Raw genomic sequence first — 19,041 nt, forward strand, 5'->3', positions numbered from 1 at the left:
AGCAGTGGTATCAACGCAGAGTACTAATCAAGGATAAGTATATAAAAGATTAAGTGTTTTCCTTTATTCGTTCATTCGATTTTTAAAAATATGAAAATTAGTATAAAGAGATTTATTTTTCAAAAAAGGAAAAGAATAAAAATTGAAAAATATATATTTTTTCTATTTTAAAAATTTGAACGGTATTTAAATTCGAATTAATTTTCCCTGATATATACATATATACATACACACATATATATCTATTAATAATATAATATAATAATAATAATTATAACTATATAACTTATTATATCTATATATTAATATCTATATCTATATATATATCTTGTAGAGATTAGCGGGGAAATTCCAAAGATAAACTCCGCTTCGAATTTCGGGCGGAGAATTCGAAAGTGACGCGGGCGGCGTCCGCGCATGCGCGGCGGCTCGGGCCCCGTCGTGGTTGCGCGGCGCATCGCGCACGGCACACGTCGGGGGGCGCCCCAGAATGCACCGCGCGCCACGGCATGTGCCTTCCGCCATTTTGTAGTTTGCTCGAGGGACCGTGCGTGTTGAGTTCGATTCTTCCACCTCGGTAAGGAAACACCGTCGTGCGAAACGTGCCGCGGGCAGTTGATCCGCACGGCCCGGTGCACCGTCTTCGCGAACAGGGCGGATACGTCGCGCGCGCCTTCGCGTCCTCGCGCGGGCTCGCGGATTCGCGCGAGGGGGGAAAAAAAAACGTGCTGCTGCCAGCAGCAGCAGCTCTCGCTCTCGTCGCCGCCTGTCTTCTCTCCTCGCCACCAACACCGTGTCGTTTCGTTTCGTGTCGTGTCGTCTCGTCGTGCTGGCTCTCCGCTCGTGTGTCGTACATATTTCGAGAGCGTGTGCGTGCGTGCGTGCGTGCGTGCGTGCATGCGTGCGTGCGTGCGATCTGGCGAGCGAGCAACGATCGAGCCTTAGCTGGCCACTAGATTCGAGATCGGCGAGATCGAACGAGCGTGAATCACGAGAACGTGCGAATTGGCGAATGCGCTCGCGACGCCCCGCGCCCTGAGAGGAGGCGAGCGAGCGATCAAGTGTGCCTCGAGAGAGCTTTTAGTTCGAGAAACCGAGATCCGCACGAGGCCGTTCGAGAGAGAGAGGGAGAGAGGGAGAGAGAGAGAGAGATAGAGCTAGCTAGCTAGCTAGCTAGCGAGCGAGCGAGCAAGCAGGCAGGCAGGCAGGCAGGCAGGCATCTCGTAACGCTAGATTCAGGGCACATGGGATCATCCGGGCCCGTCTCGAGATGAACGGTGATTTCGGTAACGATCATCCAACGCAACATCATCATCATCATAATCATCATCATCATCGTTATCATCATCGATGTACACGGTCGAATATACGAGTATAGTTTTGTCATCGCGCAGCCTCGTCATCATCATCATCCATCATCATCATCATCATCATTATCATCATCATCATCATCATCATCACCATCACCATCACCATCACCATCATCATCATCACCACCACTTCCTTATGTCGGTGTGTCTTTCCGTTTAAACTCGCGCCAACACGTCGTCCTCGTCATCGTCAACGTCAACGTCGTCCTCGTTGTCATTGTCGTCGTCATCGTCATCGTCATCGTCGTCGTGTCGTCCTAAGAGAGCCCTTACTCGGCTCTTCGTTCGTCGAGGTCGCTTCCCGAGTATATAATATATCCCGCGCTGTACCGACCGCGCTATATTTGGCAGATAACTCGCGCCGCGCGACACTCCGCCAACATATTGCGCGTCCTGTCACGCGGGGATCCTCGTCTGGGGCGCCGCGAGCCGCCCCTAGGGGCCGCTGTCGTGGCACGCAGTCCGACACTCCCACGCCGAGGACCCGTCCGCGGCTCTTTCCGGCCCCCTTCCTCGTCGTAGACGTCCTCGTTCGTCGTCGTCTCCTTCGTCGACCTCGTCGTGATCTTCGTTTCCTCGAGCTCGCGACTTCCTGGAATAAGAGAAAGCGCGTCGAAAGCTCGTTTTGCGTGTGTCAGCATGCTTGTACGGTGCTGTCACGTAGTGAATGTTCATATGTACACCTCTCTGTGCAGTTGAGATTAATATTCGAATAATTTGAATAATTCTTTCCACTGGATGCTCTGAACTGATGTATCATCGTTGATAGTTTCACGAAAGTGAACTAGGGCTATCGATGCTGCACAGACAGAGGATCGTAGCTTATTAGTAATGCTGACAAAGTGGTGCATATGTATGGTACGATTATAGTATGCCAAGTGGCATTTGATATTCTGCGGAGGAGAACTCTAGACATAGAATTACTCTCTGTGGCACGTTTCTTCTTAATACAATAGTTGCAACGTCTTATATAATTGATCTATGCAAACACACCGATCATTTTATGTAAAGTCATCATAGATTGAGCATCACTCGAACGAATTGTTAAGTTACAAGTATAAAAATGTGTGTGTATTTGCACAAGAATATGACATTTCATGTAATAACTGGACTTGCACTCTTTATCACCCCAGATTAGGTTAGAATTGTAGAAATGTGCTATTTCTGGATTTCAATTGATTTGGACTATATCTTGCGCACAAATTTAGAATACCTCGCAGAGAGAACTTTGTCCTTGCTTCTATTTGAAGTAAATTGTTATCTTGCAGAATATCTAGTTGCATCGACAAGTTTTATTGTTTGCAGCAACAAATTCATATTCTTAATCGTAACATACATATGAACTTTGATGCGGGAGGATAAAGCTTGCCTTATTATAACGAATGCCTTTCACCCTATTGTAGGGTACGTTTACATGAATGGGGACATCGGGAAGCTGCCACCAGGGGCGGTCTACCCAGCCACCCCTGAACCTCTGGGTCTACAGGTTGCAGGAGCGATCGGTGGTGGAGTGCCTAATATAGACTACGGAGTCATGAACGGTGCGCCAAGTGGCAGTGAATTGATTCTCGATGCTGGTGTCGGCAGCCATCTGGAACCATCTCCCCAACACGCCTTAGGCATGCATGGAGGCGCGATTGGATACAGTCCGGTGGATGTTGCTGCTCTGGGCGATGCTTCTGCCGCTCCGCCACCATCTGCATCAATGGCTGATCTAAATGTCCCCGGTATACCCTTGGAACAGCTCAAGCAGATGCTCTCTTCGCAACTCGAGTACTATTTCTCCAGGTAATAGAGAGAGAGAGAGAGAGAGAGTTCTCAAGATCCTGAAACCATAAAATGATTTTGCATAAATTATATTTGCAATTACAAATGACTTTCCTTTATTATTGTGCGTATTAAGTCCAAAGACCAACCTTTGACTGCATACAATATGCTTATAATGATTTTATAATGATTACATAAAAGGAGTTATCACTAACCTAAAATCATTATTGCAACATCTGTTGGATAAATTCTTGATTAAATATAAGGGGAAAAAGAAATGTACGAGAAATTTAGTAAGCTTAATCAAGCAGCAAGCTTTATATTAATCATCATGTGTGATTTGAGTCGATGAAAAAAGTCTTTGTTGCAAAAGTATTATTGTTATTTCAACTAATATTCAAATTACATCAGCGCATGCATATGTAAGAGTACAAGGTAACGAGATATGACGTGATAATGCGACGGTTTTTTGCAGAGAGAATTTAGCCAACGATACCTATTTGTTGTCACAAATGGATAATGATCAGTATGTGCCGATATGGACAGTAGCGAATTTTAATCAAGTCAAGAAGCTGACGAAGGATATTAAGCTCATAACAGAGGTGCTGAGGGAGTCTCCCAATGTGCAAGTGGACGAGGAGGGACAGAAAGTGAGACCCAATCACAAACGATGTATCGTGATACTTCGTGAAATACCAGATAGTACTCCGTTGGAGGATGTAAAGGTATGTCGTTCCCTCCCCTTTGAAAATAACATAAAAAAAAAAATTAAAGAATAAAAGGAAGCCTAAGAATAAACTCGGCTCTAATACATGCTAATTTTCACTGCAGAATTTATTTTCCGGAGAGGGATGTCCGAGGCTTATCTCGTGCGAGTTTGCTCATAATAGTTCGTGGTACGTGACGTTTGAATCCGACGACGATGCTCAAAAGGCCTATCGATTTTTACGCGAGGAAGTTCGAGAATTTCAGGTAAATTGTTTTACGTAACAGTATAATTATATAACCCAAGGCTTACATAATTTTATCCAAATATAATTGACGACAAAGTGTAAAGTATAAATGTTTTCAAAGATTGAATGCACAATCGATAATTTTGATGATCTTTAGAGATCGGTTGAAAATCTGTAATTATATAACTACCGAATCCAAGTTTGTAATATTTTTACTTTGATTTCTGAATCTAGGGAAAGCCAATAATGGCGAGAATTAAAGCTAAACCAATGAACAGGCTACCGATACCGACGGTGGCCAGTGTAGGTGGTATAAAGAATGGCTACAGAACTCCACCCCCTCCTCCTGTTTACGATCATAGCAGTTATACGACTGGACAACAACGTTTTCTCTATACCAATGGCACGACCATGCCTCAAACGATGCCGGCGTACCCGAACCAGGTTGTTTATGTAAGTATATACATTTTAAAGTTCTTTAAGGCTTCTCGCCGACCATGGAATTGTGACGTCAGAGGCGGGAAAACACACACTAAAAATTATTAGATGCCATTTCGAAATAAAAAGATATTTCGATGAAACAGCACTTCAGATAGCTTTAGCACACTCTTAAAATACCTTGAAAACTATCCTTTTCCTTTTACAATCGAGTTTTCGAGGTATTTAAAAGTGTGCTAAAGCCATCTGAAGTAGTGTTTCATCGAAATATATTTTCATTTAAAAATGGCATCTAAGAATTTTCAACGTGTGCTTTCTCGCCTCTGACATCACAATCTCACATGGCCGCGGCGAGGACCCAGGAGCCTTAAGTTCTTTGTGCGAAACATTTTATGTGTAGACTTTCATAAATCGATTAAAAAATATCTCCATCTATTTATTTTTTCAGCATCAACCGTTCTATCCCGGTATAATGCCTTGGGGACCAACTAGTCCCGCTTATTTCGATATGTCCAGTGTTTTTACGATGAACGGAATCACGCCGCACAACACGTTTACTCGTTCAAACACAAGATACAATCCTCGCCACAGGTACTTAATGTCCGATTTATAATTATGTTTTCCAAAGAGATATTTCAGTGTTTAAATATCCTTTTTTCCCCTTTTTTTGTCGCTATATAGAAATAGACAAAGAAACGGCTCCGACCGAAGCTGCTTGATAGATCCCGCCAATCCTAGCAACAATAGCAACAGCCATCATCATCACCACCACCATCACCACCACCATCAGCCGTCGTCTATGCCGCCGCTGAGCAATCGTAGCTCTCATCCCCCTATGACCGGCGGCGCCGGCGGCGTGTCTCTAAGCTCCACGTCCACCTATCACGCTTCGAGCCTGCCTTCCTCGAAGCCGTCCTCCTCGTCGTCCTCCTCTTCCTACCAGTCCGGCACAAAGTTCCATTCCTCGTCGTCTGCCACGTCGTCCGTCGAGCACGCGAAGGGATCTTCCTCTTCCTTGTCGTCCTCCGCGCAGGACCAGGATGCGGCAGCCGCGACGGTCGAATCCTCCTCCTCCTCCACCACCTCCTTATCCTCGGCGCCTTCGTTTCCGCGCCACCGTATTCACCGCAGGACCAAAGATCAGGACGCGAAGGTAGCTGCGGGGAATAATCACTCGCTGCCGGCGATCAAGGAGTCCCTGCCGGTGAGCGGAGGCAGCAGTAGCAACAACAGCAGCTGCACAGGCGGTGCTGGCCGCAGCAGCGGCGTCCAGTTCGATCTTGAAGCAGCCGCTTTTCCGCCCCTGCCCGGCCTCGACGCCGATCACAAGGCGTCGACCGATATCGGCAGTAGTGGCATCACCGGCACCGTCGAGGCCTCGTCGCAAAACCGATTGTCCGATGTCGTCAAGGGCACCGCCAAGCTCAAGGCTGTCATCAAGGATAAGGAAAGTGGCAACCAGCAGCAGCAACCTCCTCAGCAGCAGCAAACCGCAGCACCTCCGCAGCCAGCGACCGCGACAGCTGTCGCCAGCAGGTCCGCTAGTCCCGGAGCGGAGGTACAGGGAAGTACCGCGTCGACGAACTCCTCGAGCGCCGCACATACCCTTAATCCGCCGACGACGGTCAACAACGAGAATACGTCATCATCGGCCGACGCCGCCGCCGCCGCGCTCAGCACCGTCATCGCGCTCACTCCTCCGTCATCTCCTGATAAGTGAGTGGGATTTTTAATTATACGCTCGCTCGGTGTAAACACGGTGTTTCGGGCAGTTGCGGAGAGTTGCGTTGGTTCGCGAAAATGATTGACTTGCGCTGGATTGCGAATGACGAATGACTGGTTGCCAATTGGAGATGTGTTAGGATTTTCTAGAAGAAGAGAAAGAGGTCCTCCGATGGACTCTCTCCGTACACATTTTTATCCGACGACGTAATGTTTAATATAGTTCGTCGTTAAGTGTGGAAATGTTTCGGTCATACAAATCTTTTTTTTTCTTTTTTTTTTTTCTTTTTTAAGATTCTCCAACAATGTTGCCATCCTTTATTCGTTTGATTACGTATAAAAGAGAGCCGAGGGAAATTCTTCGAGTAGAATTCCTCTTTTTTTTTTTCTTTTTTGAGCAAAATATGGCTATTTGGCTCTCGATTATGAAAAGAAAACGGCTGTTTTGTTCCAAAGTACGACGAAACTTTCCGCTCTCCCAATACACGATATATGTACATATATGTATATGCGCGCTATCGCGCAAAAAGAGAGAAAGTGAAAAGTTCTTGGTCCTTGAATCGTTAATCTTTTATAGGACCGTTTTAGTTTAATTTTATGTTCGTAATTATTTTAGTTTTATCTCCTTTTAAACTGAATTTTTTTTTCATTTTTTGCTTCTAATAACAATAACTTTTCTTCGAAAGATATTTACGCGATTAAAAATAAAGAAAAAATTTAAAAAAACGAGATTTTGCGCGTTAAAGAAAATTAGTGAATTGTGTTGCTGTGTCGTCAAATCCCTGTGTTGGAATTACGGCTTTTTTTTTCTTTTTTTTTTTTTTTCTTTTTTGAAGATAATTAAAGATAATTGTGTTCGTGTTCGATTTAAGTTGTTCTAAAAATCATGTAATTGAAATTTTGATAAGACGATAAGATAATGGCATAAAAAAATTTTTGGCCTATTCACAAAAAAAGCATTACGTTAATATTTCGCTGAGTAAAGTAGATTTTTTTTTTTTTTTTTTTCGTTTACACGGTCGAAAGTTGACTTTCCATTGCTTTTAAGTCCTGTAAATGGTTATGATGATTTTACTACTGCACTTTTTTGCGAGAAGGATATATATGTACAGTGTCTTATATATATACATTATGTTTGTATCTAATCACATTATTATTAATTGATACCTGACGCATAGAAAGCAGACGCGCGAGAGTCATGTGGGGTCATAATATATACATATATATATATTTGAATATGAGAGATTCAACTGGGGGTTCTCTCTCTGTTAGGGATCCCTAGGAATGCCTGTGTCGTCGGATTTTTATATCCTTTGATCAGAGTGGACCGTTTTTTATATCCTTGGATCTTCCAATTGTCATTCGATACATCTTCTCGAACTTCTTCCATTCTGAACTCTGCTCTTTTTTGTATCTTTGGATCCTTAGACTTCTCAGAGAGAGCTTTAGTTTATCACCGGAGAGAAGGATTCATCGACACGGATAGTGTAAAAATAAAAAAAAAATCATCTAAAGATCCAAGGATACGCTTTGCGACGTCCGTACGAACTTTTATATAGGACCCATTTAAAAAAAAAAAGTAAAATGGGGTATCGTAATATATGCCTTGAGGAATGCCGAATTGTGTTTCATTGTTGTTATTGTGTTATTGTTGGCTGCATATTATGTGCTATGTTGTTCTGTAGAGAGAGAGAGAGAGAGAGAGAGAGAGAGTGGTGGAGAGATACGCGTTTTTTTCCTCCTTCGAATCCGATCCTTCCTTCCCGATCTGAGATATCGATCGGGCCCCGATCGATCGCATGTCGATCGATCTGTTACCTGGAAGGAGGAGGGAGAGAGAGATCTTTTCCTTTTTTTTTTTTCGTCGAAAAGCTATATAAAAGGTTGAAGCTTTCTTTTTTTCATCGCCATAGTTGATATCTCGAGTTATAAAAGGACGTTTTTACTAACCGTTAAGACTCCTGGCTCCTCGCCGATCATGTTGGAATTGTGACGTCAGAGGCGAGAAAATACACGCTAAAAATTCTTAGGTGCCATTTCGAAATAAAAAGATATTTCGATGAAACAGCACTTTAGATGGCTTTAGCACACTCTTAAAATACCTCGAAAATTATCTTTTTCTCTTTATAATCAATCAACAGCCGTAAAATGACTGTAATATGAAGCCCAGTCCATCTGGTCTTTGCGCATGCGCAGTCATTTCGCATGACAAAGTCTGATATCACGATCATTTTACGGTTGTTGATTGACTGTCGAGGGAAAAGAATAGTTTTCGAGGTATTTTTAAAGTGTGCTAAAGCCATCTGAAGTAGTGTTTCATCGAAATATCTTTTCATTTAAAAATGCCATCTAAGAATCTTCAGCGTGTGCTTTCTCGCCTCTGACGTCATAATCTAACATGGTTTCGCCGAGGACCTAGGAGCCTTAATTAATACCTTTCGAGTTACCGGAGTAGTCTCTTATCCGCCTGCATTCTCGCCACTTTTTATTATTTTCAATAAACGCGTATATTTTATTGTGGGGAAATTATTATTCGAGAGAGAGAAAGAGAGGGCCAAGGATCTAAATATAAGTATACGACTCGGGATTCAAGATTACGGGATATTTTAATTTCGCATAGATTTTCCCAGTTTCTCAGAGACTCGATATGATCCTTCTCGATCGTTCTTTCTAAACGAAAATGTCGGGACGAGGATATTTATTTTTATTATTCGAGATTTCTTTGAATCTTCGAGTTGTTAGATCCTTGGATTTGTATAGGAGAATCTCTCGTCTTATGTCGTTTATACATTTAGTTAATAAATAAATTAATTATATGTACTCGCAATTGTTACGATTTGCCATTTTTTTTCTCTTATCGATTACTTCGTTATCGTGCCTTTCTCGATTCTGTGTTTCTAGAGACCTGTTTTTTTATTATTTGTGTATAAGGGCTTTGAATAACGTCTCTTGTTTTCTTTCGTAAGGATTCTATAAGCATGCTGTATAAATTCGGTATGTAAATAAGGGTTTAAGTTTGCGGTCTCGTGAATTCTCTTTTTTTTTTTTTTAGAATGCTTAGTTCTCTGAAAGTGAAGTAGATTCTTTCATTCCTGGATTATTGAATAGAGCTCGGATATTTCCAGATAGAAAATGATTTCCTTGGACTTAATACATTATTTTTCTGAAGTATCCAGACTTGCGTATCTTTGGGGAACAAGTTCGATATTTGGATTTTGTATTCAGGATGTCGACGTGTTATTTTATTTCCTCGTATCTTGCATTTTTATTCGCACAATTTTTTTCGCGAATTTTATTTTTAAGAAATTGGAGGATTTCTTGGATAAAGCTGAAGATGTCCAGGGACTTGGGGGAATCCCGAATTGTCTAAATCAAATTTTATATTTTCTCCAACAATATCTAATCCAAGTCGCGAAGCTCCGAGCATTTAAGTCATCAATGATCGAGGGATCTAAGAACTATTCCTTTCGATACGAGTGCAGCACAAACACCGCATACCTTCGATTGAAATTAGCATTAGACAGCTATTGCTAGAGCGCACTTTTAGAACGCTAATACGTGTGCGGGAATGTATGCGGTATATATCATTTATGGTATCTATGATATTTCTTTTCTTCTTGCCTGTACTTTTCTTGTTGCGGCAAATAAACAAAAAAGAGTTAAATAGGGATATATATATGATAAACGATATTATTTTTCAGGGTTTTTCTCTTCTTTTTTTTTCTTTTAGTTTTATTACGATTATTATTTGATTATTATATATATATTATTGCTCTATTGTCATTCTTCTTCTTCTTCTTCTTTATTATTATTATTATAAATTTTGAATATTATTATAAGATACGATTATTATTAATTATTATTGTTCGGTTTCAAGTTACTCTTAAAGGCATTTTGATGATGAAGTTTTCTCTAGTTCATAATTCTAACGTTACTAGTTAAGTTGTAATTCTCGTCACGTGATGATCGAAAAAATAAATATAAACAAGAAACGAGAAAAAAAAACATACACACACACACACATACATACACGGCCTCAGCATGGCACCTGATGGACCTTTTGGTAATTGACTATAGTTGCATTGTCAGCGATGAAACTAGAAATTAATAAACAATGTGTATACTGATGTTTGTTAATCGTGTCTTGCGATAATATTGCAACAATCCTTCTCTTTTTGCGTATCCCTCGATCGTTGGGCGGTTCTCGCGAAATAAAATTTTCATTTCTTGTTAAAAAAAAATATGATCATTTGTTTCCTCTCTAACGATGTCTCTTGGTCTATAATTTCTCAACATTGTTCGAGTTTTGGATAATAATTGAAGCGACACACTTAAGTCTCCTCGTGATTTTAAGTATCAATTTCTGCTCCTTCTTGGCTCTCGCTTGAATAGCCAAATTCTCGAAATTCCTTCGAGTGATTCACCGACTCGAGAATCGCCTACACGAAGTCTTAGTCTCCTCTCATTGTGCATGAACGAAGTTGATATATGCGGTGCGGGATTAACAGTTACGTAGCGTGCGTTTAGTATGTGATGGTGCACGTAATATATATATAGTTCGTATTGTAGCGCACTTTGGTATCGCAAATTAGCCCTAATTATTTGATCTTGAGTTTCGTTAAAAACAGAAAAATTGTTTATTATAAAAATCAATCGTCTGTCTTCAAAGGACCCCGCGCAATCCTTATGGAAATTGGATTTCGGTGGAATTGGCTGATTTGTTCATATGTTGTAGCTTATGATCTGCTGAACAAAAAATGTAATAGCCTCATAAGGCTACATTTACATTAAATTTTTTACCTATTACATTTCTTGTTCAGCAGATCATAAGCTACAACATGTGAGAAAACCAGCTGATTTTATCGGGATTCAATTTCATCTAGGATTTCATATAGGTTCAAAAACCTCCGCACTAATCCTATATAAAATTGAATCCTGGTTGGACATTTGTCCATTATTTAGCTTTGAAGTTATTACATCTTTTGTTCAGCAGATCTACAATATATGAAAAAACTAGCCAATTCCACCGAAATACAATTTCCATAAGGATTGCGCGGGGTCCTTTCTCACGTTTGTGTGTCCAAAGATCTGAAGGATATAAAAATCTAAGAACCGATCTCGAGAAGGATATCTATAAAGTACTCGAGAATATAGATATTTTTTTTATTCTGGTATTCTAATATTGAAATGGGGTATCGGGAGTATCTATATCTTCCTGGGAGGATCCAAAGTGAATCCGAGAGAGGATAGCTCAGGATAGCTAAAGTAAGCATGTGTGTTAGCCTTTTACTACTGACAACTGCACATGCCGTCGACAGATCTATAAAGACTGACGACTCGAACATGGTGAACGGTGTGGACGATCCTGTTGTCGCGCACCTGCCTGCGGCGACGGCGACGATAACAACGGCTACGACGACCACGACGACAACGGCGGCATCGACGGCATCGACGGCGACGACGGACGACGCCGAGCCGATGACCAGGTGCGACTGCAACAACGTTGTCCCTCCTCCTACTACTGCCTCACAGAGCTCTCAATCGCAGACTGGAGTGGCCTCTGCCTTCCCTATAGTAAGTATCACTAGCTGTTGGCTGTTCCTGAAGAGGAAGAGTCTTAGTGTCGTTCGTTTATCAAGCTTTTTGAGCATCCCAAAGAATTTCAAGATATTTAATCTTAGAGATATTTAATTTTAGATCTTTAAGAATGTCAATATCTTGGAACATTATCTAAGAACCTACAGTTTGAGGAAATTTCCATATATATACAGGGTATAACTGAAAAAATATATATGGAGCACCATCAGATTTTGTGGTCAATTTGGAGACGATTTTTCTTCAGCGAAAATGTCGAAGGAGGTCATCATTTTTTTTGCACGTTCCCAATTTTTGTATCTTTGTAACTAGGCCTTAAATTAAAATTCTAGTAAAGTAAACCTGAAATTAACTGAAGAATGTAGTTTTGTCAATATTTTAACTCTATAAAGTTTAGTTTGTGAGAAGCTCTTCCTTTTCAATCATTGATAACTTGAAAATTATTGGTGCCTCGACATTTTCACTGAGGAAAAATCTCTAAAGAATTTGATGGTGTGTTTCATATATGTTTGTTCAGTTACACCTTATATATGAAGAAGGATAAAGATAAGATATGTGTGAGAAGAAGATGAAGATGGATAGAAATAAATGTAAAAAATGTGTTTTAAATACGTAAATACTTAAAAAGATTCCAATAATACACACATTATTATATCTAAAAATTTATGTAAATATTTAAACTGTTTATAAAAGTTTTCAAGGTACAAACGATAATTATTGGACACATTCGTAATTTTTCGATAATGTATTAAATCCTTCTTACACTTAGAAATTTTGCATTATATTTATTCTCTCACATCATGTTCAGACTAATGAATATTTTTAAAATTCCGCATTCTAATAAATGTTTGGTTTACGACAGGATCTTACGAGGCCAAGCTATGCCCAAGTAGCGCAACATTGCCGTGAGCTACCTTGTACAAAACACAAAACAGACGAGAGGGACAGAAATGTTTAAAGGCTGCACGTGAGTATTCTTCGTCAAACAATTCTTATATAGACTCCACTTTTTTCCAAGGAAGCTAAGTATGCGGGAAAAAATGCTGAAAAGTCTATCTATATATTAATTAAAGAAGAAAAGATCCCAAAATTTTGAAAGAACATGAAGAATTAGCGGCAAACTTTTCCGTGTACATAGTTTCTCCTCATCAAGGAAGGGATTCCTCTTCATGATGTAAAGTCTTTCATCGCTATCCGCGTTATTCTCAGAATCAGAGTCATGAGTCTGGATCCTCTGGATTTTCGGAGAAATCCTTCTTCCCAGGCTTCTTCCGAATCTCCTTCGCGATTCCATCCATTCCATGAACCCTGATCCTCGAATCGATGTAAGGCAATCGGCCGAAAGTATCGTTTCTTCATAAAAAAAAAAGAAAAAAAAGATTCTTCTACAAGAACGTGTATGTCTTCTGTTCCCTTATGTACCGAATGAAGGTGACGGAAGAGAGGAAGAAGACAGACCTATCAACGGCGAAAGCTGGCTTCAGCTGGATACCAAGCGAAGCAAGACGCCGAGTAGAGATATTTCTCTACCACACAACTTGGGATAAAACGAACGATATTTAGCTGCGCTACGACATCATCGCCATCTTCTCGGGGTCGGGATCGGATCAGACGGAATCAGGATATCGGAGCTCGACGTAGCTTTCACCTACCTATCCATCCCCCCCCCCTCTGTCCCCCCTCTCGGATCGACGCCGTCACGTGCTGCAGGCGCGTGAGGAAGAGAGAACTTTTTACATTGTACAGTGACGTCTCGCCTACGATCAACGATCGATCGATCGACGAATCGATCAAGAATGTGAGAGAGAGAGAATAGTGTGTGTGTGTGTGTGTGTGTGTGTGTGTGTGTGTGTGTGTGTGTGTGTGTGTGTGTGTGTGTGTGTGTGAATGTGTGTGATTATAGCGGCTCATTCGCGGGCGCTACTATTATTATTACAGGGTGATCGGGGAGTCCTGTGGGATGACGAGAGTTGATGATGTTGATTGCCGATGCTGATTCGGCCGATAATTTGTTTTTAATTCGTCTTTATTGTCAATTCGTGATGCAATGATTGATTTCGATTGTAATTTATTCGCGATCGCGGAAGAGGGTTTTAATGATAAAGGCTTCGAAGGGAAGAGACTCGAGCGTTCACCCGAGATCTAAGAATCTGATTTTGATGATTATCCGAGCGGACGGAGAAATGAATAATAAAAAAAAAGTCCAGGGGAAAAAGAAAAGAACGGGGCTACGTGCCATGTCTATCTGATAAAAGCAGAGTTTTGTAATAAGAGACTCGATGATGGGTCAAATCACTATCTTTCGAAAATTGGAAATGAAATCGAAAGTTTGAGAGAGAGACTCTAGGAACGTGTAAAATTTAAGAAGTTTAATGAATGAAAAAAATGATGATTTGTGGACATTTATCGATAAAAACAAACCCTTACGAGTTTCGGGTAGACGGAAGTTTTCAGTGTATCTAATGTTAATAAGCTTTTAGTTTTAAGATTTTCTTAGTAATTGGTAAGAGTTAAGGATTCTTAATTAATAACGAGTATATATACATATATAGATTTAAAGAAAAAACTTACGAATCTAAAAAATTTAACAAACGCGACATATATATTTATATATCTATATGATCGAAATGTACTTCGGATAAATGCAGAAGCGGAGGTAGAGCATTTTTTTCTTTAAAATGCTACAAATGTTTCGATAGCATCAATCGCGCGACTTTTCGATCACCCGGTATACATTTGTGAGAGGGAGAAGAAGAAGAAGAGTATTGTTATATATCGCTTTTGGTTCTGTGATTGAGGTACATATTTGTTAGCTTGTATAAAAAGGGAAAAAACGCGTTAAAGAGATAAGATACACATTAATCTTTTAAAGAAACCCCTTCCCCCGCCCCTCCTTCGCGCGCGCAGGGCCGTAATATAATTATATATATAACCAGAAAGAAGAAAAAAAACCATGTCTATATATAGATATATATATATATATATATACATACATATATATATTTGTGCCAAAAACACGTACATTGCTTGACGAAATCTCCCGATATGCAACGAAAATTGGACGCTGAGGTCGGATGATAGAGAGATGAGAGATTCTCGCCAAATAGAAAGCGCGAAGAAATGAAAAAGAAAATTCTTCTCTCTTCCACGCCCCCCTAATTCTTTAATACGACGAATGAAAATTATAAATAACGAGGAGAACGAGAGGAATCGCGTCTCGCGAAGCTGTGATTTTATGTGCGAGATTATGTGGATGATTTAAGAGATGATTTAAGCGAGGATAATGAAGAAGGAAGGATGATGATAAGGAGGAGGTGAGGGAGGAGGACGGTCGAGAAAAGTAAATTTTCGTATTTTATGCGGGGATAAACGCATGTAGGAAATTATCGCGAGGGAAATTGACGGCGATATCGAATCCGCAAAGCTAGGATAAGAGCCGAGAATCAGTTTAGAATTGAGGAGTGATTTTGAATTTTAAAATACTGTCACTTTCTGAAAACATAATAGGTTGGGTTTGAGAGAAAAAACGTAATTGCAATTATAATACACGATAGAAATTATATTATATTGTATTATAATATATTATAATATAATACAAAAATAGAATTTTCTATTATATGAAGGCATAAGAAAAGCGTGTCTGATGAAAAGGAATTGAAAAAATTCAAGTAAAATTCTTCAATCGATTCTGCACGAAAATGTCTATATTATAATATGTTTGAAGTAACTGAAATAAATATTTCACAATTGTAAAAAATCTATTCGCATCCATATAAAACTCGGTTTTGGTCGAAAAATTTTTATCACGATCATTCCTCAATTCGTAAAGTCCACTTCAGATATTTCCAATATTTGAATTGGATCGAAACTTCTCGAAACTCTTGAATTCTTCGATTCGAATCTTCAGGAATTTTTGTTTTTGAAAAACTTGCCCGCCCGAGATAATTTTCCTCCCAAAAACTTTATTTTGGAAACTTCACCCATCTTCGATATTTTTCGCAATTTTATCTCGACTCCGGATTTCCGGCGCCCCTTTTTTTTTACTCCGGAAATAAAAGCGACTCTCTGGTTAAACTTCCTAATTATTTTCTTCTAAAATGACTCTTATTTCGGGGAGATTTGTGCGTAATTTCGAGAAATGATCGCACATATTCACATATCCTGGTGAATTTCTTTTCTTTCTTTTTTTTTTTTAACGCGATTCTCGATTACCTAATTTTTCAAATCTCCCTCGTGGGAACTTAGGGTCTACTTATAAACGATTGTTCCGGGAAATAAGCAAATCCATTCCTGACCGTCATCGTAATTCCATCCCCTTCCCCATTTTCATTTAATTTTATTGTTGTCTCTGATCGCGATCCTTCTTTACTCTTCCGCAGTCGCTCAACAATGAAACGAGCGGCCACTTCCGGTTTTGCGTGAAAACTCGATTTCCCCCTTTCCCTCCACCTTTTTTAAGCTAAGCCTCCCGTTTATACTTTTCGCGCCGCGATCGGAGAAATAGATTCTTTCCACTTGACTCCCTGTCTGACTATGAGACATATTTAAGAATTTTTAGGATCACGCCTTCTACTACTTCGGCAAGGAAAGCGAAAGAGAGAGCGAGAGAGAGAATGAAAAAAGAAAGAATGTGCGCGAGAGAACACACATTAATTCGGAGTAGCTAATAAAGTGTTGCGAGAAATCGGGATGACTAATTGAGCACGCATTTAAGTGCCTCAAAGTATGCTGTATATTATTGATTATCGATTATCACTATTATATAATATTAATTAGTACTATTGATTGCTCTATTATATATTATTATCTCATCATTATTTTATTATTATTATTGTAAGCAGGAGCTTTTGGCTTTAGGTGTTATGATGATGCATATGTACCGACACACACATACACTGCTGTATTTAGGGCGAGAAAAACGAGATAAAAAGTGTAAAAGGAAGAGCGAGAGAGAGAGAGAGAAAGATCGCAGGAGATCAATCTTTCGTTTTCGTTTCTTTTTTTGTTTTTCGTATATTTTTTTATTACGAATGGAAAAGGATATAAGAAAGGAAGGAGAAATTGATCTCCTGCAAACGAGGATAAAATGCTGTGTGTATATTGCTATACTTTTTGAACTTACGATGCTGCCGTTTCATTTGTTAATACACACATACAATACATACATACAGGGCGTTTCCAAAATTATAGGATTGTCAGCTGTTTCTGTTTATATATATTGAGTTGAATAAATCAAATAAATAGACGGACAAATAGAAAACTCTCACGGAGGATCGTGCTGGAAAGACTTTCCTTCTGGAAATTCTTGCGATTTTTCGCGGCGAAATTGCGATTCTGCGATGAATTCTTAGATATTCAGATCGACTCTCTCTTGAGAATTTTTTTTTCCTAATTTTTATTCTCGCAAATGTTAAAAAAAAACTCGGTTTTTTAAATAAAAATATAGAGATACGATAATTCATAAAAGTGACGAAAGGGCTATTTTAATATTTCCCACTTTTGTAATAGAATGTAATAAACGTGTACATTTATATATATATATATATGTGTATATATATATATATATATATATATATATATATATATAAGAATTGCGAGACTCTTGATTCTTAAACGTCGTATTTCTTCATCGTACGAGAGAGAAATCGCACAGAATGTCTTTCCTAAAGTCGCAAGGATGTCGGGAAGGATTCTTCGTGCGTGAGATTCTCTGGAAAAAATGACATATAATTGACATTACATATATATATTGTAATTCTCGTCCGTTTTTCTGCGAGAGAAAGATATCCCAGTTCGTAGTTTCCGAAAAAGTTTCCCCGTACATCCGGTACAGCAAATTATTAACGGATGTTAGAGCAAAATCGTCGATCGGAACCGGAAGCGCCGGATTTCCGGGCGGTGTGGATCTTCTTTTTTTCAATTCGGTGCTCCAGAGGCGCGTTTCGTTAATAATATAATATATGAGGCGATACACACACATACAGATTTATATATAATATATATATATATATATATATATATATATATATATATATATACATACAACACATATATATATATTTTTTTTTTTTGTGAAAAAGAAGCGCAAGCTTTCCAACGATTGTAATAAAAAAATATTCAATGTGTATATATATATTATACGCGTATGTATACTACTACAAACACACACATACACACAAGCGGGTTAGGCTAAGTATTAATAAATAGTACATACGTTGATATGTATGTGTGCGTAATGTAATAATAATAATTCGCGAACCCTAACGAGTCGCGATTATCTGATGAAATAATTGCGGATTTGTAAAATGTTTTCTCGTAAATTCGCGGATTCGTAAGAAACAAAAAAAAAAAATAAGAAAAAAAAGAAAAGCAAAAGCGATTCGCACACACACACGTAATCGCGCGCCTTGTCACATATACACGCAAGCGATGATATTCGCTAAAGATTTATCAAACGACCCCCCTCTCCCCCCTGCGTCCTCCCAATTTTCTTCGATTTTTTTTTCTTGGATTAACACGGGTTCTTTGGTGTTCCTTTTTTTTTTGTTTCGTTTACCCCTTTTCTCGCGTTTCACCCCAGGTAGCAAACATACGTCATTTTGACGTCGCATGACGTCATTAGACGTCTATAATGACGTCAGTTTGCTACTTGGACTAGTTTCTTGTTTTTCAATCGCGCACATGTGGAAGAAAAAAAAGCGCAATGTAATTATGTAGTATGTTAACTGAAAACTAGACGGAGGGATCTAATTAACACTGTAGATACTAATCGCGAGAGAAAATAGATTATGTGTGAGGGGAAAAGAAAGAGATATATATATATTGGCCCGCATTATTAACGGCGTTGTTTTTTTTTTTTTTTTTTTTAGCGATAAATTCTAGTTAGAATAGAAGAGAGAGACAAAGAAAGAAGGGATTAGAAGAGTAAGATATTGCGAAAGTACTTTGCCTGTTAATTAATTTAATGAGCGCATTACGGCTAATTGAGTGCTATTTATGTGATTTTTTTTTAAATAGAGAGATCCACACGCCATTCGAATTTTGGTTCTATATAATAGACTGAGCTTTCGGATCCCTCTTCCCTTCCCCCCTTCTCCCATCAGGTCGTTACCCCCCCCCCCCTCCCCCCGGAGATCGGATACTTTTACGGTGACGTTCGAAAATTTTTTGATAATCGGTGTCGCATCAAATAACGA

The 19,041-nt window shown here is 39.4% G+C and overlaps 1 protein-coding gene across 6 annotated transcripts; it reads left to right on the forward strand.

Annotated features, from left to right (window-relative positions):
• The first annotated feature begins 482 nt into the window (after window positions 1–482).
• Larp4b (La-related protein 4B) lies at window positions 483–17,090 on the forward strand. 6 transcript variants are annotated; one of them, XM_083046990.1, is made up of 10 exons: window positions 483–577; window positions 2,774–3,158; window positions 3,613–3,862; window positions 3,969–4,109; window positions 4,325–4,543; window positions 4,977–5,119; window positions 5,210–6,244; window positions 11,569–11,824; window positions 12,708–12,812; window positions 13,277–17,090. In XM_083046990.1, the coding sequence occupies exons 2-9, from the start codon at window positions 2,785–2,787 to the stop codon at window positions 12,801–12,803; spliced, it is 2,514 nt and encodes an 837-aa protein (XP_082903116.1). In that variant the 5' UTR covers window positions 483–577; window positions 2,774–2,784; the 3' UTR covers window positions 12,804–12,812; window positions 13,277–17,090. The 6 variants fall into 6 exon arrangements, with proteins under 6 accessions (XP_082903116.1, XP_082903115.1, XP_082903114.1 ...); XM_083046989.1 differs by lacking the exon at window positions 483–577 and adding an exon at window positions 908–1,277; XM_083046988.1 differs by lacking the exon at window positions 483–577 and adding an exon at window positions 909–1,286.
• Window positions 17,091–19,041: the final 1,951 nt, after the last annotated feature.

The sequence above is a fragment of the Prenolepis imparis genome, unplaced genomic scaffold (genome assembly GCF_030444845.1).
Source record: "Prenolepis imparis isolate NDT839.2.m4 unplaced genomic scaffold, iyPreImpa1.0 SCAF_9, whole genome shotgun sequence".
NCBI classification, from domain to species: domain Eukaryota; kingdom Metazoa; phylum Arthropoda; class Insecta; order Hymenoptera; family Formicidae; genus Prenolepis; species Prenolepis imparis.

Coding starts and splice junctions, on each gene's coding strand:
- Larp4b (XM_083046987.1), top strand. CDS start 2,010: ATGCTTGTACGGTGCTGTCACGTAGTGAATGTTCATATGTACACCTCT. Junction 4,544..4,976: donor ACCCGAACCAGGTTGTTTAT/GTAAGTATATAC, acceptor TTATTTTTTCAG/CATCAACCGTTCTATCCCGG. Junction 5,120..5,209: donor AGATACAATCCTCGCCACAG/GTACTTAATGTC, acceptor GTCGCTATATAG/AAATAGACAAAGAAACGGCT.